We start from the raw sequence: 27,190 nt of genomic DNA, 5'->3' as shown, positions 1-27,190 counted from the left end.
AAAAAAATGAAAATACATAAACTTATCTCAGTCAGATGTTATACATCATAGACTGCGCACTTTAATACTATTCACTTCGTTGAAAGCTACGGGAGAAAAGGGGGGGGGGGTTGGGTGGAGTTGAGTCGGGGTACATACCCCATCCTCCTGGCTTGTAAACAGGGCGGGGTTGATGCCTATAGCACCCCCCCCTTTCTCCAAATTAACGGTTATAATGAGGAGAGGCGAAATGAGCAAAAGAAATGCTCACTTTCTTTGTTTGTTATCAATTTTCTTTTATTACTTTGTTTATTTTTATGCGAATACAAAGGCAATAAATCACCTCGAACAAAATTAAACATGTAACAAAAAGTTGCAAATCCACACAATACATATTTACAAAGTAGCACATTGATGGACATTAAGCAAGTAGAACTTGTAGCTGCAATGCGATAGGAAGCGCACAAAATATATGAATGGAACACTACATTTTTACATTAAAATGAGGGGTGTTTTTTTTTTAACACGTTTAGCCAGATTAGGTATTGAATGCAAGGTATCAATCTCTTCAGGAGAACCCATTCTTTCTTTTGAGACCAAAATGTTTGACCCTCAGTATAGGGCACATGAGAGTAATTCATCTGCGCAATGCATGCCGGACAGGCGTAAGTAAAGATCACATGACTTTGTTGATTAAAATAATTCATTAAAAATAGATCAAATGTTTGTATATCAAACGAAAAACAATAGAGATAACGCTATGTTCATACTCTTTCATAATTAAAGCATTTGGGGAGGCTAGACTGCACTTTTGTATTTCATTTTAATTATTATTACCCACAATGCAGTCCTGGTTTTTGTGGCAATTAACTGGCCGAAATTATGGTTAGTCTTTTTTTCAGGCCATTTAACTTTTGATTGAGCTGGGCAAGTACCTGATAACATATCAAGTCTCAATGTACTGTTAATTGTGACTAATGTCAGTGAATTAAAGCAAAATCTATCGAGGAATTGATTTTTAATGATTTTTTGATGAGCTATGATATAACACGTGAGTGAATGGGGGTCTGTAATACTCATGTGTTCCCTATACATTTTCCCACAAGTACTGTACAATACTGCAAATACATGAACACTAGAACAAGAAAACATAAGTTTACAAAGTTTCTATAAACATGATAAACTGCAACTTACACAAAGGTTAAATTTTACATTTGAGGATGCCCTCATAATCCTTATTGATGCTTTTGTTCACTGATCAAAAATTTTCGTCTTTGAAGCATTAACCCTATCTAGGCCGGGGGGGGGGGCCTCGGAGGCCCCCCCTCAACGAATCGCGCGATATTTTCGCCGTGTGAAATTTTTTGACCACGCCGCTCGCTGAGTTTTTACTTTCAAGTCTTGCGCAACTTTTGAGACCAATTTTGCGTCACCCGGGTATGTGGTTCCGAAATTACGCAACATTATGTAAGTGCATGTCAGACCGAAAATTGCTTAAAAACGTGATTTCGTGTACAAAGTCAATGCAAATTGTGTTTTCAACCAAAATTCATAAATGTATGATTATTTTTAGTTTTGCCAGTCTAAATATATTCATTTTATGATATTTATGATCACAGAAGAGTCCCCAACAAATTTCATTGAAAAAACAATGAAAAACAAAAGGTCAAAAAAACAAAGAAATACATAAGAAATTGCAAAAAACAATATAATACATAAGAAAATGATTTGATATCACATTTTCTTTCATGTACTCTTGCTAAGGACACCACAAAGAGTTTCTATACCAAAAATTAGTACATTTGGAGCTTTATTTAGGGAGTTAGAGGAAAAAGTATGATTTCGCATACTAATTACGCATAAATTAGCATAATCACCTAATAGCGATTCGCATGAAATAAATTACTATACAATCTTGTAGATTATGTCCCAGACAACCCGCGTGCCAATTTTCGGCGCGATCGCGCTGTCAACGGCCGAGATCTTAGGGGGTGTGCCTGGGAGGCCCCCCCCCAGCCATAGGAACTCCCAAAATACCCCTGCCTAGATAGGGTTAAAATAAATACAGATGGAAACTAGAGGATTCTCGACGGCACATGATCAAAACTTTTGCCTCCGCCATTGCCAGATATTACATGAGCAACTTCTGACAAGTTGGTCTGCGAACCACGGGTCTCGCCTGATTTCGCTATCAATAACACATGCAATATACACTTTTGACCGCCAGATGACCTTTGACCACATCACATTCATTAACACAGATTTTGGTATTACTCAATCTGTATAAGTGTGATCACAATGCAGAATTAAAGAAATGAGAGGAAAATTTAAACTAGCACATCGATGATGTGGGGGCTCATCCCACGTCTCGAAAAAGAAATTTAAAACAAATTTTAATTTCAGCCCAGTTGACACTGTATTGAATTATATTGGTGACATAAATTGAGGAAACAGAATTGAAATTGATGAAGAAATTACATAGAAGCATTTTTTGTGACTCATGAATTTTGTTAATAATGAGAAATAAATAATTTTTTGGTCAAAATTTCTGAATACTGTGTAGAACCTTGGTGAATCTCATAAAGCTCTACCATAAAGAGCAACAAATCAAAATCAGTCAACAAATAAAGAAGGAGAAGCAATTTTTTTTTAATATGCATAAATTAGAATATTTAAACGAGTTTCAAAATTCTGTGTTGAAATATTGTATCCCAACTAGAGCTATCATATCATATGTATAAAGCAAATAAAATTGAAATTGATCAACAAATGAAGGAGAAAAAAAAACATTTTTTGTGATTTATGAATAAATTTTGCATGAATTAGCATAAATAATTTTCTTGTCAAAATTTCAAAATTCTGTGTGCAAATTTGGTGATCCTCATCCAGCTCTACCAGATGGAAGAAAAAAAAATCAAAATTGCTCAACAAATAAAGAAGAGGCATTTTTGTGATTTATGAATAAATTTTGCATGAATTAGCATAATACTCTACTCAAATATTCAAAATTATGTGTACAAGTTTGATGAACCTAATGAAGTTCTACCAGACAGAAGAATAAAAAAAAAATCGGTTGACAAAGAAGAAGAGGCATTGAAATAAATATGCGCATAAAGTAGCACATTTAATGAGTTTCAAAATTCTATCTTACAAGTTTTGAATCCCACACCTAGTGCTACCATATAAAGCTGACAGAATTGAAATCGGACTTGAAATGACGAAGAAGAAGCATTTTGAAATAGTGGATGGATGAGAGATGACGGACGCCACGCCACAGCTTAAGCTCATCTGGCCCTTCGGACTGAATGAGCTAAAAACTTCAAAAAATGATAAAAATAGCCTAAAATAATTTGACCTTTGACCCCATCATCCTCATGTACACACATGAGCTTATTATCCAAGGATCATTTGTACCATGTGTGACCACAATTTATGCAGAAAATATTTAAAAGAAACAAGATTCAGTTTGAAAAAAAAACACTAACAACAGACCAACATGAAAAGTGATTACTAGGCCTCTGCCAAATTTCATTCAGGCGAGAGTAAAAGCTATCCAATGACTTGTGACCTTTGACCTTGATACCTCCAATCTACCAATCTATCCTTATTTACATGCTTACATGTAAATAAGTTTGAAATTGATCCCTCAAAATATTATTTCATTGCGAGAATGGGATAAGTCCCCTTTGGCATGTTCTAAATCACTACAAAGTAGAGAGCAAGTAGCGATAGCTCATTCCGTAGAGCGGGGGTTTCGGATTCTGGTGACCCAGATTCGATTCCCAAATGGTGCGCTAGTGCCCTTTGGTAAGGCATTTATCCTCATTACCAGGTCCTCTGAGACGACCTTAAGCCGTTGGTCCTCTGGTTGCTTGCTCACAGGCATTCCTGCTTTCTCAGCAGTCAGGTAAACCTCGGTATGACCTTCTTTAATCATTATAACTGCACAGAACAACACAGTTGGTTCACTGAAAATGTTGTTCTATGCTTAGTGATGTAGCACTTAAAAGAATGCTGAAGGATAGTGTACAGTTTACCAATATATCAGGCTTTGAGGTTGGACCGACAATCCAACCGAGGATTAATAATTCACACTATGCTTTTGAAGGAAACATTTGTTTTATATTCCTCTTTAATTTAAAGAATTAGTCCTAACTTCGGCCTGTTAGTTAATGCTAACCAGACCCTGGTTACGCTATGCGCGGCTTCTACCTGACTGCAGTTAATATGAGAGTTACCAGTACTGTACGCTGCACCGCTGCAGTTGCACTCAGTCTCAAGAAAGGCGTGCTGGCGAACTCATTTTTAAGACTCTATAGTATTGAATTTTGACTTACCTTATTAGGTATGCTTATTTTATTCACCATCAATTTAGATGTCCTGCATGAATGACCATCATAGAATTATATTTTTTGCATAATAATCTAGACCCAATTCTAAACTGACTTGTCAGATTGTCAGTAAATAATTTGAGCGAGAGCTTTATTTATTTTTGCGGATATGTACATGTATACTGTACAGATCTGGATCCGGTTAAGTCAGGGAGCATTCGCAGTTTAATGTTGAGAGAACATATCGAGAATGAGCATGCACAGTTCTCCCAATGAAAGTGTATTGATATAAATACGGAGTGAGAAGAAAACTACACAGAGCTATTTGCAGCGATGTTTTTCCTATTGAAATTTGAAAATTGAAAAATACTTTGCCACATGATCACGAATTTACCAATCGTTTATCTACATGTAGAATACTCATGAAAATTCATATAAGGGATATAATGTATAATGACCTGTGACTTTTACCTTCAAATTGATGACATAAAATCTAATAAAATCCATCTCACTCCAATATGCATATGAGATATTTAGTTATGGAAAGAATAAGAGGTATATCCTCTATGTGACCTTCATGACCACAAAATCTACACCCATATACCAAAGTTTGGAGTTGATCTATCAAATGGTTCTTTCATTTTCACGAGAACAAAATTCTGATTGACAGCACAATGACCCCAATACATACTGCCTCCAAATAGTTACCATGGGTGGATACAAATTATTTCAGTTTTAAAAATATATATCATTTTTTTAACATCCATGAAATATGGATTAGTGATGAATTAATAAATTAACAGACATACCTCGTTCACTAACCTGGGGAATTGCCCATAGCCCATTTTAGAAATGATACCTTCATACAGAAGGTTACTTTTTTTTCTGGTGATGTCCTATTTTAAAAATTGTTTTTCAATGGTATGTTGTTACCATGGCAATGCATTACCCAACGTATTAAAACATATGAACGTAGCGGGCAGCAATACACAGCAGTGTTGCTATTAGAAAGGTCCACATCGCTCAGATTTTGTAACCAATCGACGCTCCGCCCTTCACTCAGAGAACCATTGGGGTAGATTGTAGAGTTGATTTTTTTTCGTTTGTTCAATTTTTTCATTTTTCATGGATAATAAGAACTTCAATAAAGTATGTTGAATAACAAAACCTATTTTGCTAAAAAAGTAAGAAAAAAGGGAATCATTCTTTTGTAGTTTGCACACCAATAAAAATACATAGTCTGATGACCATTGTATTTACCATTGATTCTGCCTAATTTCGCTGCCCCTACCAAAACTACACCAGCCAACACCAGAGCCAAGACCTCTTCTGTCCTGACAGCGCCAAAACTTCCCCGGTCACATATGGGTACAAACACGTATACTGTGCGAACAACAGTGCTGGCCACATACTCAACACAAATTGACCAAGCTTGATATAGACTCAAAGGATATGGACTTGGTCTGTCACTGTTGTGGCACTAAGGCAGCTGAGCAATTATAAATATTCAAGGTTATAGTCTTAATTTTCACTTTCAGTGTAGATTGGAGCCTAAAAATATGTATACAGTATGTAAAGGCGACCGCACACCTTACGACTGGTCTGCGACCTGATTTTAGAAAAAAATGTAGTAGAATTTGATGCTGATATTAAGACTTGGAATATCTTACTGTGTAATGTTCTAAATCATCGTACGAATACCTATGATCAAATTTGTGACTATGCTATCATCCTTCTTAGAAAAAAAGCGAATTTAATATCAAGTCGTAATGACGTCATAGCAGTCGTACGATTGGCTACGATTTGAAACTAATTTGGACTTTATTCCAAAACAAGGGCTTGAAATCTTTCAAAATGGTTATAATATTATCATTTCAATTAATTTCAACCTGAAATAAAATATGTTCCATTCACATCTTCAGAAAATGAGCAAAATGCGATTTGTTCCAAAATCGGGTCGCAGACCAGACGTAAGGTGTGCGGTCGCCTTAATCCACAAATCCGACCCAGCTCTTTGCAATCCATCAGGCAGGGATCGAATACGGCCACTAAGATGAGCAAAGCCATGCCCTAAACCTAGTCCATCGTTAGACCTAACATTAGAACGAAATTATCCGGTTTAGTATCGAGCCATGTATATTCGGACAGGTATCGACTTTAATATAAACCATCAAGGGACGAAGGTCTATGTCACAGGTACTATTTTCATGCTATAATTTTACACCAATTTATAAGCATGCATGCGGAATTTCAGATACCACCATCCAGTAAACCAGCCAAACCTTACGGGATGCGGGCATGCATACTCCGTCAAACCACCTTGGCGCTGGATTTGGAAGGCGCATTGATGTGGTGCAGCAAAATTTAGATGGAAGATATATCAACCTCACATATTTATGTTATCATAAGTGATATGCAACATCATAAAATCATAATCATCACCACCTAATATTTTAGGAAAAATACAGATAAAAATGTTTTACATTTTCAAGCATATTTGATGTAAAACTTTTCTAACAAAAATGTTTAAAATGAGGAAATGAAAAAAAAAGCTCTACAATCTACAATAATGGTTCTCTGAGTGAGAGGTAGAGCTTTAACTGTAGTCACAAAATGAGCTTGGCAAAATCGGGGTGAAATTAGGAGATTGGTTTATTTGATGACAGAATTCATCCTGTTTACTGAAGATTAAAAGAAGATTAAGACAATGATTTAGAGAAAAATTATTTTTAAAATAAGGTACATTATTATTTTATTGTTGGTAAATTTTTATTTTTTCTATTATTTGAATCTAGTGGTGTCAGAATCTTTTAGTCTATCTCTATTTTGCTAGTATTCCCTGAGTGTATTGTGTCGGTTCGTGGTTTCGTTGGCATGCCTACCAAATTGTGCGCGTACTTCAATTGTAAAAGCAACACTGCAAAGTGTTGCTGCCCTCAACGTCCATTGATTAAAACAATGTCTTGTTCTTCACTCTGAAACCAACAGGTCTTGGAGTGAAAACTGAGGAGGTAGATCCCAATGATTTGCAAGGGACCACCTGACCAACCTCCTGATGGTATACTTATTCATATACACATCCGTCAAACTTTGCTTGCAATGGTATATTTCAAGCTTTCATTAACTACAAAATACTACAAACCAAGCTAAAATACCAAGGGTAGTCATTTGTCTCGCAATCTACTATGGTCAACAAGGAAATTCGTGATCACTCTCGCAAAAAGTGTTCACTGACTTTCTAGGAAATTTGTGATCACTCTCGCAAAAAGTGTTCACTAGTGTTCAACAGAGACAGCGGGATCGACATCCCCGATTTCTGGATGTGAACCATCCGAAAGCACAATACCCCCTTACCTGGCAGTGCACGCCGACCCAATTGTTCCCGAATGAGGGACCGCTCAGCTAGTCAACCCCCGCTCACGGGAAACTAGCAAGCCTGCCAATTTGGTCTCATTTGCATATTTGCATATACCCCCGGCTTATTTGCATATATGGATCACCGGCTGCACCGCACACCGACGCAACGGGTCAGTGCCCACTATTGTTCTCACGTTCGTGCATACAGTCCTGGATATCAATATAAATATAGTACTTTATCAGATAATTTTCGTCACTTGATAAAGAGTTGCAGTGGCACTCAAAAGCTCGTGAACTTGTAAGCTAGTGAACACTTTTTGCGAGAGTGATCACGAATTTCCTAGAAAGCCAGTGAACACTTTTTGCGAGGGTGATCACGAATTTCCTTGTTGACCATAGTAGATTGCGAGACAAATGAATACCCTCTAGTGATTATTTCGATCCGCAATAATGAACATATTTAGTAAGCTAAATATAGTTCAATATAAGATCTATCTATGAGCTTGATATGTTGTTTTCAAATGATTCAAGATTCCTGTAATAATTTATTCTGCAATACAAACACCTTTTATTGACACTTCCTCACCTAAATACCTTCACAAACAGACCTATACACCCATACATTTGCAAGAATATCAAACAATCAGTTTTACGACATACTGTATTGTGTTTTAAGTCTGTGTGGGTGGACAGACAACCTATAAACATAAATGCATCCAGCATCCTTAAGAGCAGAGATACAAAAAAATATTCCAACAAAACAGACCCACATCACCTGATTGTATTCATAGAGGAAGGGAGAAGAGACATTACCTGATGAAGCATGACATCCTCTGATAAAGTTGTAACTGGAAGTTGTTCTGGATTGGAAGACTTTCTCTGTCTTGCTGGTTTTGACTTTGCCTTTGGCTTGGTGAGATTAAGAGCAAGACGTCCTGCCTCTGTAAGTGTATACGTTTGATTTGGTTGTACAGTGATGGAAGCATCCTGAAGCCATGACAATGATCCACTCCTTGATCCTGAAGGTCAAACACAAATTAGGCTACCTTTTATATTTTCTGTACCAATGGTAGAAATTATTTTTATTTTACCCTTTTAGGCTGCAGACTACAACTGGGCAATTTCACGGAAACTGACACGGCACAATTTTAAACACCTTTCATTGTGTGTATGATTATCTCTAAAACAACAAATGATGGGAGTTTGCTTACCGTGATAATGCCCAACGGAGATAGCCTTTAAATAGCCAACATTAATAAATGTATCATTATTTTCATTTTTAACTGATCAAAAGCAATTGATTTTATGTTCATGACTGAAATAGTGTCACTGATGATTTTCATTAAAAAACAAAACAAAAAAATACATTAGAAATCTTAAAATTGATAAAAAACATGAACAAAAGATGATACTGACATATTTTCAACATACATAAGAATTCAACAAAAGAGTCCATACAAAAAATCTAGCAGTTTGGGAGCAATATCTAAGGATTAACAGCCAAATTATGATTTCATGCATCAATTAGCATAATCAATTAATTAAAAATAAATTTGACAATTATGAGTGCTGTGTGTGTCACTTTTCATCATAACTGCACAATCAACACCTGAGATCTGCAGGGGGGGGGGGCAAAAAAGTTTAAACATTAATTCATATCCAGTAATCATTAATATAAATTTAGAGCTCAATCTGAAAAGTTCTTTCATTTCCAATATAGGAATAATTACCTTTACATCACAAGTGACACAGCGTGAGCTCCACATACGCAATGTAGCCATCATGCAGGATCAGGACAGTGCAAAATAAAACATGCCTTGATTATCCCACCTATTAATTCATCATTGATGAATCAATGTTGAACTGACACAAAGCAGTCTAACACCAGTTTACAAAGTAATAGATATGACTTTTGCTTAAGATAGACGGAAAGTATGTCAAAAGATCTAAATTCATCCGATTTCAATTTTAACTGCAGATTTTAAAAATGAAAATCAGAATCTGTCTACATATAATTACTGATTGCTTTGTCTAGTCCTGCTACATCTACTAAAAAGTGACTGAATGTCAGTGACCTACATCACTAATAAAAAATCCCTCTATACATTTTTTACCTGCTGATTTGAGTGGAGCAGATACCTCAGCAAGAGCAGCCAATGTTGCAAGTACAGATGTAGAACTGGTGCTGCCTTTAGGCCCAAGATCAACTATAAAGAAAAGTTATTAAGAACAATTCAGGCTTCATCAAAAAAAATTTATCACTGTCTAATTTCATAGACTGCAGATCACCCTACACTTAGTACGAAGGGGCAAGACAGTTTTGAGGGGGAGCACATGAACATTTCCACAGAATCTGCTCCAAAGCAAAGTTTATGTTACATAGATAATTATGGGATATTCTTTGAAGGATACCTGGGTACTTTTTAAGATCTAAGAAGAGAAGCAAAGAAATGCAATCTTACACCTCTCAAATTTAGAAAAAAAATAATAAAGTTAGTGTAAGATATCCATCAAATATTACAGTCATCTTCATTAACTCTTACTGTGCCAGGTCCAATACCCCTCTAGTGCCAGGGATATTCGATAATCCTAAATTGACCGAAACGTAAGCAAAGACTGATTTTAAAACGGTCATAACTCTTTACCCGTACGTTGTATAACGAAACCTTCTACACATGAAATGATGCATGGTTCATGGACTTTATGATCATGTTATGACCTTTCAAATTTGCGTTTGGAAAAATTGAGAAAAGATGAAATATTTTACACCGTTTTTTTCAATAAGTAAAACCTAGAAAATTATGATTTCATGAACATTTCAAAGAGTAAATAACCCAAGGAATTGTAGAGATACCAAGAAATTAAGAAAATGATATGAAAGTTCAATGTTTACCCTTTCAAATGACGTATCTATTGATGTAACTGAACAAACAAAAATGTGAAAAATAATGCTCTTTTGAATGAAATACTATTTTGCTATTCAATTTATTTCCTCTGAAATACGAGAGGGTTTATACACACACAATTGAAACCATCCTTTTCCAAAAAAGGGCATTGTCGTCGATCAAGTGACCAATCACAGCACAGCTGCGATCCCCACGCAAACACACACAATAATATATTAGAGCCATGTATCTTCACAGTGCAGCCAACCGTACCCTTACATTCGTGTAGTCTTCAAAACAAGACCCTTGTTTATTTAGAATGCGCGGTATTCCGCAACAAAATTATTGGTGCAGAGTAAATTTTATGTCATTTCTATTCTTGCCAATATTGTCGTAATGCAAAACATGCTTTAGAAAAATCGTAACCTGGATACGATTTGTGGTGTTCGATGCACTCAACTATATACTGTTTTGGATAATGTAGGCGATTTCTATCCAGTGTCGGCAACAAACATTTGCGACCCACTCAACTATCGTTCTATAGCATGAATCAGTGTAAAGTTTGGTCATATTTTGTCAGGGTCTATTCGTCGTACATACGGGCTTTCATACTGTAACAAAGGCATTGCCAGTCACAAGGAGACAAAATATAGAAAACTAAAGATGATATATTGAAATATAGATAAAGAGGGATCGGACAGATTCAATACTAATACCCCTTTCATAAACCTATGCGGATAATTCAATAAAAATTGCGTTCATAAACTCCGGAAATAATCCGCATTATTTTTACGAGTGCCCGTCCTGAAAAAGGAGGATTATCGTCATGGAAACCGCACACACCCCCTCCGATGCGGTTGCGTTTGAAAAGGGTGACCTTCTGACCGTACCATGGCAATTATCCGCATTATTTGGAAATGCGTTCGCAAACTCAAAATCTTGTCCCGATGCTGCTATTATGCGGATAATAGCAGCATCAAAATAATGCGGATAACTCTGGTCCTCTTCCAATTTTACGACCAAATTATGCTGCTATTAGCCGCATAATTGGGTTCATGAAAGGGGTATAAGCCTATTTGTTCTGTATTTGTTCTGTATTTGAAACCCTATGGGATCACTATTTGATATAAAATCGTAGCTGAACAGTGAAAGAACGATAAACATAACATGTAAAATTCACTCTGTGGACATTTCATGATGGGGGTGAAATATTCATTATATCTGTTTCGGCATTAAAAAGAATAATGTTTGACCAAAGTAGCCACCTGTCTGATAGCGACTACACGTTATTGTTCATGCCACCAAGTCATGAACAATAGATGCCCAGACCCCCTTTTATGAGGAATGTCTAATCCGCGCTCCCTCCTGACCTATCATCGAGGAAAGTAATTTAGCACAGGATGTTCATAGAAATTGGGCCACGCGCGCGTCTTTTGATTTGACAATTGAATACTTTCAAAGGTTCCGATACGAACAATAGCTTTTCTCTCCGTTGAGATCAAGATTAAAATTCCTCTGTCGCTTTCCCCAACACCTTCCATTGACTTATTGCCATTAAAATGCATAATTTTTATTCAAATATTTGTTTCGACTTTAAGACATTTAGCATCAACAATATGCTTCAAATTTCCTGTAATCTAAATGATGATGATGATAGGGATGATGGTAAAGATGTCATGGATAATGTCGAGAATGATAACAAGAAATCAAGGGGGAAACAGCACACCTCCACCACCACGACCACCACAAACACTGGCATCGTTACTTCCACTTATCAAAAGCACAAAGAAAAAATAGTTCAAAGTAATTAAATCAACTTGTAGCTGAAGCCTATTTTGCATATTTAGAAATAAAGATGAAATTTAAGATTGAAGAAATGTATAGGCTATTATCCTTGACAAATCAAACATACAGAAAATTGAAAGATAAAAGAGGGAAAAGAAATAACGAAGCGATGGGGTGTGAAGGTAGAAATTACTAACAATTTGTAGAAAATTAGATCTTTATCATTTGTTGAACCTTTGTTTATTCAAATAAGATGTTTGTAATGGATCATCTATCGGAAAAGTAAGATATTGCTTTCGACAATATCAGAGATTATATTTACTACACCTCTTATTTCTGATATCGATAATTACCCCATCATTGAAACTATCAATGTAGTAAAAATTAATTTTACTTCCCCTTTCCTGAAAAAAAAAAGAAATGGACATCATTTGCTGTTCAAATTATATATAAGTGACACCACTAAACTTCTTTATAACGTGCATTGTCAATATTTTATTCATGCAGTAGGACTTATGCACAATCAACATACTCGATATGTTAGCACATTTAACATTTTCAATTATCAAATTTGCTTGATATATTTTTTTTTCATTTCGTAGTAATCCAGTTTATGCTACCAGATTTGCCATATGAGCTCAGCGTGTAAGGATATATACCCATTATCTTTTTGCTTGCAAAAAAAAGAGAAACAAAAGAAAGCGTATTATCGGAAGAAATGATACATTGATTGATATAAATTATTTCTTGCTAATAAAACAAATGAGGAAGAATAAAAAACGCATTACGGAAAATACATGACATTCACAGAATTTTGTAAATAAAAGATCATGAAAAGTGCGTTTACTCGCTTGATTTGCTCACTCACATTTATCTTTTGTTTTTTTTATCTTCCTTACACCCATCATATTTTTAATTTCGCCCTTGCCACATTGACAACATATATTTTGTTGATGATCAAAATAATATTTAGGTTTCTTTCCGTTACCGATGCAAATTTGATGTTTATTTTTTTCCACCAAACTTGGTTCGTTATTTGGTGTTGTTATCACATTTGCTTGATTCATTTTTTTCATTTAGTAGTATATGATATCAGATTTGACATATGAGCTCAGCGTGTAGGGGTATTTACCCATCATCTTTTTGCTGGCAAAAAGGGAGAATCAAAAGAAAGCGGATCATCGGAAGAAATGATACATTGATTAATATGAATCATTTCTCGCTAATAAACAAATGAGGAAGAATGAAAAAAAAAACGCATTGCGGAAAATGCATGAAATTCACAGAATCTTGTAAATAAAAGATCACACACATAATACTTTTTATTTCGCCCTTGCCGCATTGACAACATATATTTTGTTGATGATCAAAATAATATTTAGGTTTCTTTCCGTAACCGATGCAAATTTGATGTTTATTTTTTCCACCAAACTTGGTTCGTAATTCGGTGTTGTTATCACATTTGCTTGATTCATTTTTTTCATTTAGTAGTATATGATATCAGATTTGACATATGAGCTCAGCGTGTAGGGGTATTTACCCATCATCTTTTTGCTGGCAAAAAGGGAGAATCAAAAGAAAACGGATCATCGGAAGACATGATATATTGATTAATATGAAGTATTTCTCGCTAATAAACAAATTAGGAAGAATGAAAACAAAAAACGCATTGCGAAAAATGCATGACATTCACAGAATTTTGTAAATAAAAGATCACACACATCATACTTTTTATTTCGCCCTTGCCGCATTGATAACATATATTTTGCTGATGATCAAAATAATATTAAGGTTTCTTTCCGTAACTACTGCAAATTTGATGTTTTTTTCCACCGAACTTTGTACGTAATTTGGTGTTGTTGGATTTAGAAAAACCGGCTTATAACCCTGTATGCGACGAAAAGGAGCAAAGGAGGAACATGAATAATCTTTTTTTTTGTCGTAGAAGCTTTCAGATTTCATCATGAGAATGTATGCAATTATATTATGTAACTCCCATGTTGATACAAACTGTCAAGTGTGCATGCTTCATTTTTGTAGGCACTATAGCGCCTCTCCATCACACTCTTTCCCCTTCTGCAGATCTGAACCTGACAGTTAAAAACAAAACGTATACTTTCTTTCTTGAGTATTATACTTCTTCCAGCAATAAAACAAATGTCATCATTGAAATAAATATGCACTGGCATAATTGACAAACGTATTTTTTTTAGGTGACATCAGATCATGTCGACCAGTTGCATAAATCCGGTTCGACCAAGGTGTAGATATTTTGTAGGTGTACACAAAATTCATATCGCAAAGGTTATGTTATATTATATAATAATAATAACAATAATAAATGAATAAATAAACAATGAGTGTGGTGATTGCAGTGCGACGAGAGTGGGAAATGACAGCCTTCTTTACTCATATATTCATAACGAAAACAATTTTGTGAGAATGCAAAAAAACAAAGTATAAAACCTCCCCCCCCAAAAAAAAAAAAAAAAAATCTCCCCCAAACCGTGCACATTTGCAGGCACAAAAAAGCCTTGACACAAGAATACTACCATACCGGCCTGCAAAAGACCAAAGCGATAGCTCATGAATATTCATGTACAATAGCGAATGGGCGAGTAGTGCTGGGTGAGGAACATCGTACCGCTCTGTCATTGGTCAATTCCGAGCTGAATGCCTTCGCACACTCGCCTTTGCTCTGCCCATAGAAGTACGTGTATTGCTACACACAACCGTTATATCACACGTTTCTATAGGGGAAATCCTGATTCAGATCGCGGCAATATCCAAAATCAGCTCTTCAAAATGATGATGCAAAAATACAATTTTACTCAAAAAATGTCTATGTAAACCACTATTTTTTATATGATAAAATGAATTGTGAATTCCTTGCCAGTATAACAACATAAAATACACAGAATATGGTGCTGATTTTCTGGCTGTAAAATTGGTTTAAAAAAAAAAAGTTACTTGGGCACAAATAGCTGCCACCGGCAAGAGTGGCCTATGGTCACAAATAGCTGCCAATGGCGCTTAAAGAGTTAAATAGCCATTTAATGTAATTTTTTTAAATAAATTTGTCAATTTATAATGAATTCTTTTTATCTAGGTACTTGGAAAATAAGCAGACATCATGTAGCAAGTGTAGGACTATGGCAACGTAAGCTTACAATCTATAGGCCTTATAAACAATCAAAGAACAAGTGGAATGTCTCTGGTGGTGTTTCCTGCATCACGCGATTCAATACAGCAGCAGTGCTGACTTTGACAACTACTTTGACTACTACTCCAACAAGATGTTCAGTGATACTTGGTTACTCCTATGTCCACGTTTTATGAACTAGACCAATACACTTAGAGAGATACATGTATGACAGTAATTCAACAAATACCCCCAACATGGCCAAAGTTCATTGACCTTACACGACCTTTGATCTTGATCATGTGACCTGAAACTCGCACAGGATGTTCAGTGATACCTGATTACTCTTATGTCCAAGTTTCATGAGTTAGATCCATAAACTTTCAAAGTTATGAATGTTATTCAACAGATACCCCCATTATGGCCGAAGTTTATTGACCTTTGACCTTGGTCATGTGACCTGAAATGCGCACAGGATGTTCAGTGATACTTGATTACTCTTATGTCCAAGTTATTATAACTAGACAAATTTACTATCAAAGTTATGATGGTAATTAAACAAATACCCCCAATTTGACCAAAGTTCATTGACCCTAAATGACCTTTGACCTTGGTCATGTGATGTGAAACTCAGGCAGGATGTTCAGTAATACTTGATTAACCTTATGTCCAAGTTTCATAAACTAGGTCCTTATACTTTCTAAGTTCTGCTGTCATTTCCAAAACTTAACCTTTGGTTAAGATTTGATGTTGACGCCGCCGCCGTCGGAAAAGCCGCGCCTATAGTCTCAATCTGCTATGCAGGTGAGACAAAAAGGGCTCTACATATAATACAGAAAATTTCATCGCACTTACATGAAAATTCTACATCTGAAAGATTAAAACTAAGTTCTGAATATTGCATGAAAAAGGTGGTGAAAAACACAGTCTGCAGAATTCAAACAGAAATAAGACTTTCCCCCAAGAACTGCCAGCCTAATGCTGTATAACATTTGAAATGTTACGTCTTTAAACGTTTATTTCAAGAAAAAAAAAGAAAGGAATAGCAATAGTGCAATATCCTTTTTTATAAATTTCAAAAACAAGATCATCCAGAGATGTTTGGAGGATAGTAAGAACAGGTTTTTCCTAGCAAATCAGATAATTGATCTGTGAAATAATATAAAGGTGTCTCGAGAACACAAATGAGAGAAATGGACAACCCTGAAACAAAATACTAACATCATCTCAATACAGAAGGCCGAAGCAAAGAATACAATAAATTTAACTCTAAACTAAGGCTATAAACTTACGACTTATTTTTCCCTGACTGGCAGAGATTTTTGCTTTAGGTCTCATTGATGTTGTAGTAGTCTTGATGGTAGGAGTGGCTGCAGTTGTTAGATTTATGGTGCTTGATGCTAAATTGGGCAATGAATTATCGCTGCCATTCTTTATTTGCTGCATTAAAACAAAAGAGAGGTATTAAAAAAGAGATACTATATGTACTAAATATTTTTTCCTTTTCATTCATGTGTTGCAATTTTTTATTCCATCTTATTGTACATGTAAGTTCTCAAAGATGAATTTTATTTAAAGTGATGATGAAATTAATAACATTTACATTTAGAACTTAATACAAATGTTTCTAAGCACTGCATACTAGTACCCCGGCTCAAACACCTTAAACCACCTTACAAGGTTTAAGCGTGGGACACAATTTGGAAATGGGAATACAAAAATTCAAGGTGGTTAATAAGCAACTCAACACCTTAAAAGGTCCACATGCAAACTGTAGGCTACATATATATCATTTCAGTCAGAAATGTCAAATACATTTTCTTTACCGAGATCTTCAACACTGCACTAAAGTTATTTCCATAAACCACTGTTAAATACATAATTGATCCTTCTTCAATATCGCTGATGTAGTGAAGCCTAATCCCTACTCACCATTGTAGATGTCAATAAGTCGAGAAGAACAGGGTTCCTGTGGTCTGATGCTATATCTATACATGTCTTGTCAAACTGTGAAAATAAACAAGAAATAAAGAGGTCAATGAGTCAATAACATATATGTAGGAATGGACATAGTGAGAGGCATACACCTATATAGCTAATTTTAATACAAATACAACCAATATGAAATTTTACATATTCAGAGAGTGCTGCTACATGTAAGGGTTTTCTTGGTGATGAAATCATTCATTATTTTATCATATTATATCAAGCAAATGAGATGCATATATTTCATATTTGTTTATTATTTCTCTCAAATTGGGTGTTCTTTTGTGATTTTTTTTTAAGTTGGTGGGAAGCATGGTACACTATTTGGCAATGGGAATATAGAAATTCATTAACACTCCAAGCACTACAAAGAAAAGTTTATTAACTAGCACATCAATGATGTGGAGCTCATCTGGCATCTCGCAATTTAACACAATTTTAATTTCAGCCCAGTTGACACTGTAGTGATTATATTGGTGACATAAATTGAGGATATAGAATTGAAATTGATGAATGACATAGAAGCATTTTTTGTGATGTATGAATAAATTTCATATGAATTAAGTATTAATTATTATCTAGTCAAAGTTTCTTAACTCTGTGTAGAACCTTGGTGAACCTAATGTAGCTCTCAGATGGAACAAAAATAACCAAAATCAATCAACAAATAAGTAAGCAATTTTTTGTGAGTTTTGAAAATATATGAATAAATAGCAGATTCAATGAGTTTCAAAATTCTATGTTTAAATTTTGTATCACCACCTCGAGCTATCATATAAAGCAAACAAAACTGAAATTGATCAACAAATGAAGAAGAAAAAACATTTTTTGTGATTTATGAATAAATTTTGCATAAATTAGAATAAATAATTTTCCAGACAAAATTTCAAAATTTTGTGTACAAGTTTGGTGAACCTCATGCAGCTCTAACAGATGGAAGAAAAAAATAATTAAAATCTGTCAACAAATAAAGAAAAAGAGGAATTTTCTGTGATTTATGAATACATTTTGCATAAATTAGCATAATTAATTTTCTCTTGAAAATTTTCAAATTCTGTGTAGAAGTTTGGTGGGCCTCATGAAGTTCTACCGGATGGAAGAAAAAATATCAAAACCTGTCAACAAACAAAGAAGAAGCATTTTCTGTGATTTCTGAATAAATTCCGCATATATTAGCATAAGTAATTTTCTACTGAAAATTTCAAAAATCTGTATCGAAGTTTGGTGAACCTCATAAAGTTCTACAAGATGGAAGAAGAAAAAAAGTAAAAATCGGTCAACAATTAAAGAAGAAAAAGCATTTTATGTGAAATTTTAAAAATATGAATAAATTAATTTCGAATAAATTAGCATAAAATTTGTTCTAGTCAAAATTTCAAAATTCTGCGTACAAGATTGGTGAACCTCATGAAGCTCTACCAGATGGAAGAAAAAAATTCAAAATCGGTCAACAAATAAAGAAGAAGCATTTTATGTGAATTTTTTAAAAATATGCATAAATTAATTTCGCATAAATTAGCATAAAAATTGTTCTGATCAAACTTTCAAAATTCTCTGTAGAAGTTTGTTGAACCTCATAAAGCTCTACCAGATGGAAGCAAAAAAATCAAAATCGGTCAAAAAATAAAGAAGTAGCATTTTTGTGAATTTTGAAAAATGCTCATAAATTAGCATATTTAATGAATTTCAAAATTCTGTGTAGAAGTTTTGAATGCCCCACCTAGTGCTATCATATAAAGCAAACAGAATTGAAATCGGACTTGAAATGGCGAAGTAGTAGCATTTTGAAATTGTGGACGGACAACGGACGCCACGCCACGGCATAAGCTCATCTTGTCCTTCGGGCTGGATGAGCTAAAAATGGACCACTATTTCAATTTTTTAATAGACTACATGAACATGTTTAAAAAATATGCACAAACACCAACTTACAATGAATATTTCTCTAAACTCCCAGAATACCTTCAAATATCTCATATACCGGTATGTAAAAAATAATGACATGAGGCTTACTTTGTTAATCTTTGTCATATCTGCTCCATGTTTCAGTAAGCAACCTACAACCTCCATGTGTTCTCTTTCAACTGCCCAGTGGAGTGGTGTCATTCTCAGCTGAAATTAAAAAATGTATTTATTTATTCCACAAAATATATTTCAAATCTCTGATATATCCTTCTTTGCAACTAATAACTTTGGATTAAAAGAAATATTGGATGAGCTGTAAGAACTACTCAACGAGGGGCCAGAAAACTCGATATTGTTTTAGAGCAATTGCCAATGTTTTCAAGTATTCCACATAAGAAAATTGTACATTCAATATTACTCAGATAACAAAATACATTTTTTCCACTTTCTTTTCAAGGCCTCCATCAATTTCAAGCTCTAAGCTTAAGATGAAAATCTCCCATATTTCAAAATGTATTGTGTTGATATAGATGTACATGTATACATTTTTTCTATCATTTGTCTTAATACCTAAAAAAAGAAATCTATCAGGTACTATTATATTTGAATTACATTATGCCATCTGCTTAGTGCTATGTTATTCTGAGAAAAAATGATTACACTTGTAAAGTTGTATATACTTTTGTTATTGCAATGTGGAAATAAATCAAATCAAAATAAAATATGCGATTTACTGACAATTGAATGATCATCTTGATGGTATCTTCAGTGGTAACAGAAATAACTTGCTAGGCTGGATAGCACATACATTGTAGTGTGACCACACTCCACAAAAAGACACTCTGCGAGTTTCAGTTACCGTATATTCAAAAGTGGTTCTGGTCAGAAAGGTCAAATATCAGTATTCAGTATTTTCTGAAAGAGTATATACAGTATGCATATATTTTTAATGTGATGTATAAAATTGAATGTACCAATCAATCTGTGAGTGCTTTCTTGGACAACTTTACTAAGACCTTAATTTTTCATATAAATTTTTTTTTATTATTCCCTTCCATAATAGTCCTCTCAATTTGAACCTCCATAAATAAGAAATGGGTATGCTCTTGCAATGATTTTTGCTCAAAACAGTGTTATTGTGACTCTATGATAGAATAAATGTACGTATCATTGATTGTCAAGGGCAATGTTAACCTATCCGATATGCGTCGGGCTAGTGAGCAAACTACTGACGGGGGAGGGCGCAGCCCGAGCGCCTTTCATCACTGGCTATTTACCTTGTTCCGTTCATAGAAATTCTACAAACCCCCAACTAAGCTTCAATATAAATATTCATAACTGTCCGCGAACACGGACCAATAAGCGACGAGGCTTGAACGTGACGTAGACTACGATGATATTTGAGTGGTTAAAAATACAATTGATCGCCATATAAGGGTTATCTCATGAATGATGCATAATAAAAAGTATATCACGCATATGATATCCGTTATATGCATATTGATGACTTTACAAGTGATGAAAGGCGCTCGGGCTTTGCCCTCACCCGTCAGTCTGCTTCGTGCGACCAGTAACTTGCCCACTACAGCCTGGCGCATATCAGATATGGCTAGGGCAATGTTGGATAAGTCAAATTATCTAGTCACATATAACCATGCTGATCTTATGGGCTACACAAGATTACACAGTACAATCTATCCAGTAATTTTGCTCTCTGTCATAACTGCAACAAAACTAAAAGCACAAAATTACTATTAAGTCTAAAACCCTTCACCTAAAATAATATCTATTCAAAATATCTTTTTATAGTCAAATGAGTCAGTTGAATTTATTTTTATATTGTCTGTTATTTATCATGATCAAAAATAGATAGCACATTATGTATACATGTCTGTGTAGTAAAGTACAGACAGATGATTACATGTATGGTACAGCCAGCTTAAGTTTCATGCACTCAGTCAGACTGCAGGTCCCAAGAAAGTGGCTTCTTTCATCCAAGTGATATTCATGACTAGAGATGTTTTGCATATTTAATGAGCTTGATGCGGACCAAAACACCTGGTTTCATTCGGTCATTGCTGCTCTAAATGTGCATCGAATTTCATGAATTTAGTACCATTGTAAAGAAGAAGAATCATTCTTTCAGGTCATGTGTTTGGATTTATTCAAAAATTTTGTAATATAGGTTAAAATTTTGATCTAGAATATGCTACAAAATAAATATTTTCACCTGACAAAAGCTGCTATTTTCACACTTTATTTTTGTTTGAGCCCAAATGATTTTTATATCATGATAAAGCTGAATGTGTGCTTTGAAATGATATAGGTTTCAAAATAAGAATTGGTTTAAGCGAGTCAAGTACTTTTCATTTGCAAAGTACATAAAGCAGTTTGAAAACAAGAATACTGCACTCTGATTGGTCAAAGAGACCACACAATGACAAATTCCAACGGTCCCAGTGCCTGGGTTCGTGGGAAGGTCACACTTCCCATGTGGTAATCTCCTCAAATATCCCGCGCCTGTTGTTCTGTGAACCTTATCCAGCCAATCAGAACTCTGGATTTCATGCAAGTACAAAATTTCAGAAATCTTGTCTTGTACCTTTGTTGGAAAAGTGTGATCTTGACCCGATTAAAAGGTGTCGCATATCAAGAGTGGCATTGTGAGAAAGTACAGAAGTTCAGCTTTATGGTGATATAGATATCATTGAGGCTCAAAATAAAAAGATTTGCACAATTTGCAAAAGAAAACAGAGGAAGAAAATTCAGTTTTGAGGCACATTTTCAGGCCAGAAATTTACTTATTTAACAAAATATTGTATACAAAATAAATGTCCTATATGAAAGAGTAACTTTTACTCTATCTGATGGTGAAATAATATTTCATTTAACTTGAGGTTAAAACAGGTTAATTCTTAGAGAAAGAAAATCTCACGAATCACAAGATTTTGCAAGGAGGATTCAGCCACGAGATGATTTGGATGAATCTGGCCTTTTTGCTCATTAGCATAGGGACCTGCGGTCTGACTGCACTTTCATGTTTCTATTCCAATTTGACCTCATCCCCAGAAAAAAAACGCTGAAGGAACAACTGACATTAAAAGATTGTTACCATATCATGTGCATCAATGTCTGCTCCAGCATTTATCAGTACTTCTGCAACCTGTTGATGGCCTTCTTGACATGCCATGTGCAGTGGTGTCCTGTCAACTTTAGTCCTAGCATCTCGACTGACACCTGCCCGAATTAAAACTTCTGACGTGCTTACATGTCCATGCTTGGCAGCCCAATGGAGAGGAGATAGACCAAGCTGAAATAGAAAATGTCAATTTTCAGAAATAAATAATACTTTCTCAATAAAATGATAATTTTTCTTCTTCTTCATTTGGGATAACTAAATGTCCGAGTTCTTGGGTTTTAATCAATACAGGTGAATGAAACCACAGGAACAAATTGCAAATTGGCTTGTGTAAAAATAGATAAAATTATATTAAAAAAATCAATGAAGGTTTGAGAGAAATTGAACAAATAATAAGATATGAGCATTTGAATATTATGATCACTGGTGGTGTGGGCATACCATTGGCGATGCAACCAACATGTGTTATACATGTATATTGTCACGGTTGACACCTCCACAATTTCTCTTCTATACATTTTTCTTAAACTGTCACTCTTATCAAGTTCATAATAGCTCAGTTGAGTTTTTTTCATGGGAGGGCATAATATAGGGTTTCCATAAAATATATCATGGACAAAGAGTTTGTACTATCATAAGTAGGAAAACAGATGTTTTGGGGTATATTACAAAGGAGAGATTTGCACAAATCTTGGTCAAATTGCCAATGGGAGGATGTGTATAAGTGATTTAACATTATTATTTGTTTGGCATCACAAATGCTTAGGAGACGAAAAGCAAACTGATTCACAACACGCAGGTCTCTCCTGATACTGATTGGGGAAGTACAGGTGGACCACTACACCAGGGTTTCCCCCTACTCTTGTACGAATAGTGCAGTGGGTTCTTAGCATGAAAAGATGGTGACTCTCTTTACATGGGGTCTCCATTTAATGTCCAATCCAAGGAATTGAGTGTTTTCGACTGTAATATAGCTTGCATCTATGGAACAAGAGATGTTTTACACACAACATAGGATTCAGTCATCCACCTGGGGTGGACTCAACCCATGACCTTTGGTTCGACAGACATTTTACCTACAAACCAACTTCACTTTTATGAGGCATTCAAATTTCATAACAGTTTGTCCAATTGTTCTCAAACTTTCATTGATATTATTATCTTTTTTTTCTGTTTTCATACAAGCTAACTTGATCCAAATCTATTGTTCTCCTATAAATCACAGGACCTTGTCCAAAGGGTCAAGACTAGATAAAAGATTGTGGGCTTTGTCATGTTAAAAAGTATAGAGCATTATTTTAGATAGAAATAACCAGTTTGATATGATGTGCACGCCCTGATCAAAACACATACATGTCCATCACTGCTGAAAAATATAATTTCAACAATTACATCTGTAATTTTTGCCATTATAGCTGTGATTATTGATCTAGTTTGCATCAATAGACAGGAAAGACACTGGGTCTCTTTAAAAAAAAAAAAGAGTGCGACAATGCTTGGGGGCAGCACCTTTTTGAGAGTTGAAGAGTGCAGAGCCCTTTCTGAATTTTTTTCTCAGATTGTTCCTGAATCTATTACTATTATATTTGTACTTTCTCTTTCATTTTTTCTTTCTTCTTACACTGCACCTTGGGCACTCTGCCGAGTGGATTTGGCGCATTACAAATCACAAATATTATTATTCTTATTATCATTAATCTACCTAGAATCGGAAAAGTGGCATCCCTGAATAAAACAATTAAATCTTATCAGAAAATCAGAGGGTCTTTGATAAAATTTTGCAGACTGCAGGCCAACCTGCAGCTGTATGACCATTTGAGACAACTGTGATGGGTTGCAAGTTTGCGATTGGGTCACTCTGGCTAGAATGAGATGAATTAAAAACAGGAATATAAAAGCATATTTTTCCAAAATTTAATTAGCTTGCACATAACAGCACAAAACTGAAAATCTACAAAGAACTATGAATCTGAATTTACAGCATTTAAATACTTACCCAGTCTGTGGTAAACGGTGCACCATTGGTCATTAAGATGCGGACTTCATCATCTCGACCTCCTTTTGCTGCTTCCAGCAACTTTTTCCCCAAATCCACAAGAGACATTTTCCAATGTAAAGGAACACCTCACAAACTGTTTAATGTTTTTCGAGTCAGTTGAAAATGTGAAAAATCTTGAAGATAAAAAATTGGAAAAGATAGAAAAATGAATCTTTAATGTCATGAATTTTACTACAAGATCTCACATGTAGCTCAAAACAATTTTAATGAATGTTTTTTTCATGCATAATACAAACCAAATAACAAGCATTTTCGTTATCATTGAAAAGGATAGATTGACTATAGGGCATTATCGTGATATTGGGAACCACCGTTCACTTCATACAGCAGTGCTTTATTCAGTCACACGCACGGTTCCCTATTTCCACCTTCATTCACTTTGTACACAAGTGCGCGTACACAAATCTACGAGTGGTTCCCAAAACCACGATTTGGCCGACTATTGTACAAAGAACTAAGGAAGTAACTGGATGGATTCTCAATAGCATGGAGTTAAGCTTTTGCCTCCTGCCATTTTCAGATTATAAATATGTACACCTTACTTCTAATTTTTTGTTTAATTACCTCTGATCAAGAGAGCTATATATTTCAATGTATGACTTCTGTGGCACCCAAATTCTAATCAAATCATTGTCCCTAACAAATGAGTTGAAGATGGTCCCTTACTTATTATTGTAATAATAAATATTTACAATCAATATATATATTTTATTATTTAAACAAAAAATTTAATCTAAGAATTTTTCTTCAAAACGGCACTTGGTAATACAGCTCATCAAAGCTACGTACGTGTACATAATTTCAGAGTGGGTTTTAGGGTCAAGCCTATTAAGCCTATTGACTCGCAGTGTTTACAATATGGATACATGACATCGGTCTGGTATTATCTCTAATTTTTCTTATTTTGGGGGGAAACTATCATACCTTTATATGCATTAGGTGTATGGACCACTGGTTCTAATGTTAAATATGAAAGGAATTCCCTTCTGGACTACGATCTTCTCCACACTGGCATAGCCTGCCTTGTCTAGGCTCAGTGATCACATGACAATATCAAAATCATAAAAAATATGATCACTGATTCCTCTAGGCTACTGCGTTTAGCAGTGCCATTCTAACCAGTGGGTCGCGTGTGCTGCGATCCCACTTCTGCCTGGTGTCAACACAAGACTTCTATGGCTTGATTTTTCTGTGTGCAGCGGCATTTAATTAACCCTTGGGCAAGTCTTTTTCTTGCAAGTCATTCCTGTGAGTGGTCATGTATACCCAGTTGTTCAACTTGTTGTGTATCTGGACGGGTTGTGTGTCCAGACGATCAATTTTAGAATGTCATTTGGAAAAATTTACAAGCGAAGTTTCATCAATTTTTAGTACAAAATGTTAGGAAATATTAAAAAGAACAAAATAGAAAATGATTACAAGTAATGAATTCATATTTTTAGTGTAATCCACAGACAAAAAAGAAGGCTTCAAAAAGATAAAGTGTCCAGACACCCGACCCCCCAAGCCAGGCCCCTGGATGAGATAAAGTCTTTAAAGACAAAAATCGATGAGCCCCGTTGGGGGGATTTGGGATTTTTAACCCCCTAATGGTGGCTGCACGATCACAAGCCATCTGTGTACGAGGAGAAATGTTTTTAAAATGTTAAAAACTCCTCGAAGCAGACGGTTGCCAGCTCCTCCTCTAGCAAAATGAACACACTGAAAATCACTAACACAGATAAGCACATGTGGGACAAGTCTTTAATTCAGTTCAGTGAAGAATCAGTGCGCCGTCAACTTTATTTCGCATGAATGATCAGGTGATACTACGCTTTTTACCTCGATTTTGTTTTCCCCGCTGTCTTGATATCCAGATCAATATAATTTCAGACGTTTAAGAATTTTATATTTACAATTTGAAGAAGAAAACTTAACTCGAAGCCGACCCGACGGAAGCTATCCTTTGTGTTTCCGGTACGCGCGGCGACCGAACCAAACAACATACTAAACATAGAGATGTATATTAAGTATATATCTCTATGAAAGTATGATACTAAATCATTTTCTTTTTTTAGTGGTTTTTATCATAGGTAAAAATTTTGGCCAATAGGCCTATATACCGGCCATTTCTGCATGACCCCCTCAAATTTTGGCTCATCACACTATTAATTGCTTCGCCGTAGATTTTGATGATCTCACATTGTCACAAAATTATACCCCATTAACCCCAAGATACCCACCCCCCCCAAAAAAAAAAGAGGGTTACAGCTTGCCTGAATGTAAACACTTTAATAGTAGGTATAAGATTTTTAATCATAATGTAAAATGAACTTCGTAAAACACTGTTCATTATCCTCTTCGAAATATGAATGTTTTATGGAAGACGAGCAGCTATAGCAATCTGATATTTTAGCTGATTGTAGACTACCAGCCGCATCCTTGTCATTTCATGATCTATTTTAACCGGTGACCATCATGTTCTCTCTACATTACAGAAGAATCAACATTCAACATGTTCTCTCTGCATTATACAGAAGAATAGAGGTGATATGATTGAAGTTTATAGAATTATGAATGGTCTAGTAGACTTTGATCCAGATCTCTTCTTTACACGAGTCCAAAGTAGCCATGGTAGCACTC

The 27,190-nt window shown here is 35.1% G+C and overlaps 1 protein-coding gene across 1 annotated transcript in view; it reads right to left on the bottom strand.

The window, feature by feature from the left end:
* Positions 1 to 26,545, bottom strand: part of LOC121410390 (GA-binding protein subunit beta-1-like) — a 40,976-nt gene extending 14,431 nt beyond the window's left edge. The window contains exons 1-8 of the mRNA XM_041602439.1: positions 26,390 to 26,545; positions 24,506 to 24,681; positions 22,483 to 22,680; positions 19,479 to 19,577; positions 17,412 to 17,486; positions 16,772 to 16,919; positions 9,782 to 9,874; positions 8,481 to 8,686 (exon numbers count right to left, since the gene is read on the bottom strand). Coding sequence (XP_041458373.1) covers positions 8,481 to 8,686; positions 9,782 to 9,874; positions 16,772 to 16,919; positions 17,412 to 17,486; positions 19,479 to 19,577; positions 22,483 to 22,680; positions 24,506 to 24,613 — 927 coding nt within the window. The 5' untranslated portion in view covers positions 24,614 to 24,681; positions 26,390 to 26,545. The remainder of the gene's footprint in view (positions 1 to 8,480; positions 8,687 to 9,781; positions 9,875 to 16,771; positions 16,920 to 17,411; positions 17,487 to 19,478; positions 19,578 to 22,482; positions 22,681 to 24,505; positions 24,682 to 26,389) is intronic.
* Positions 26,546 to 27,190: the final 645 nt, after the last annotated feature.

This window comes from Lytechinus variegatus, chromosome 3 (genome assembly GCF_018143015.1).
Source record: "Lytechinus variegatus isolate NC3 chromosome 3, Lvar_3.0, whole genome shotgun sequence".
Taxonomy (NCBI): Eukaryota; Metazoa; Echinodermata; class Echinoidea; order Temnopleuroida; family Toxopneustidae; genus Lytechinus; species Lytechinus variegatus.
This window is presented reverse-complemented; position numbering and strand designations above follow the sequence as displayed.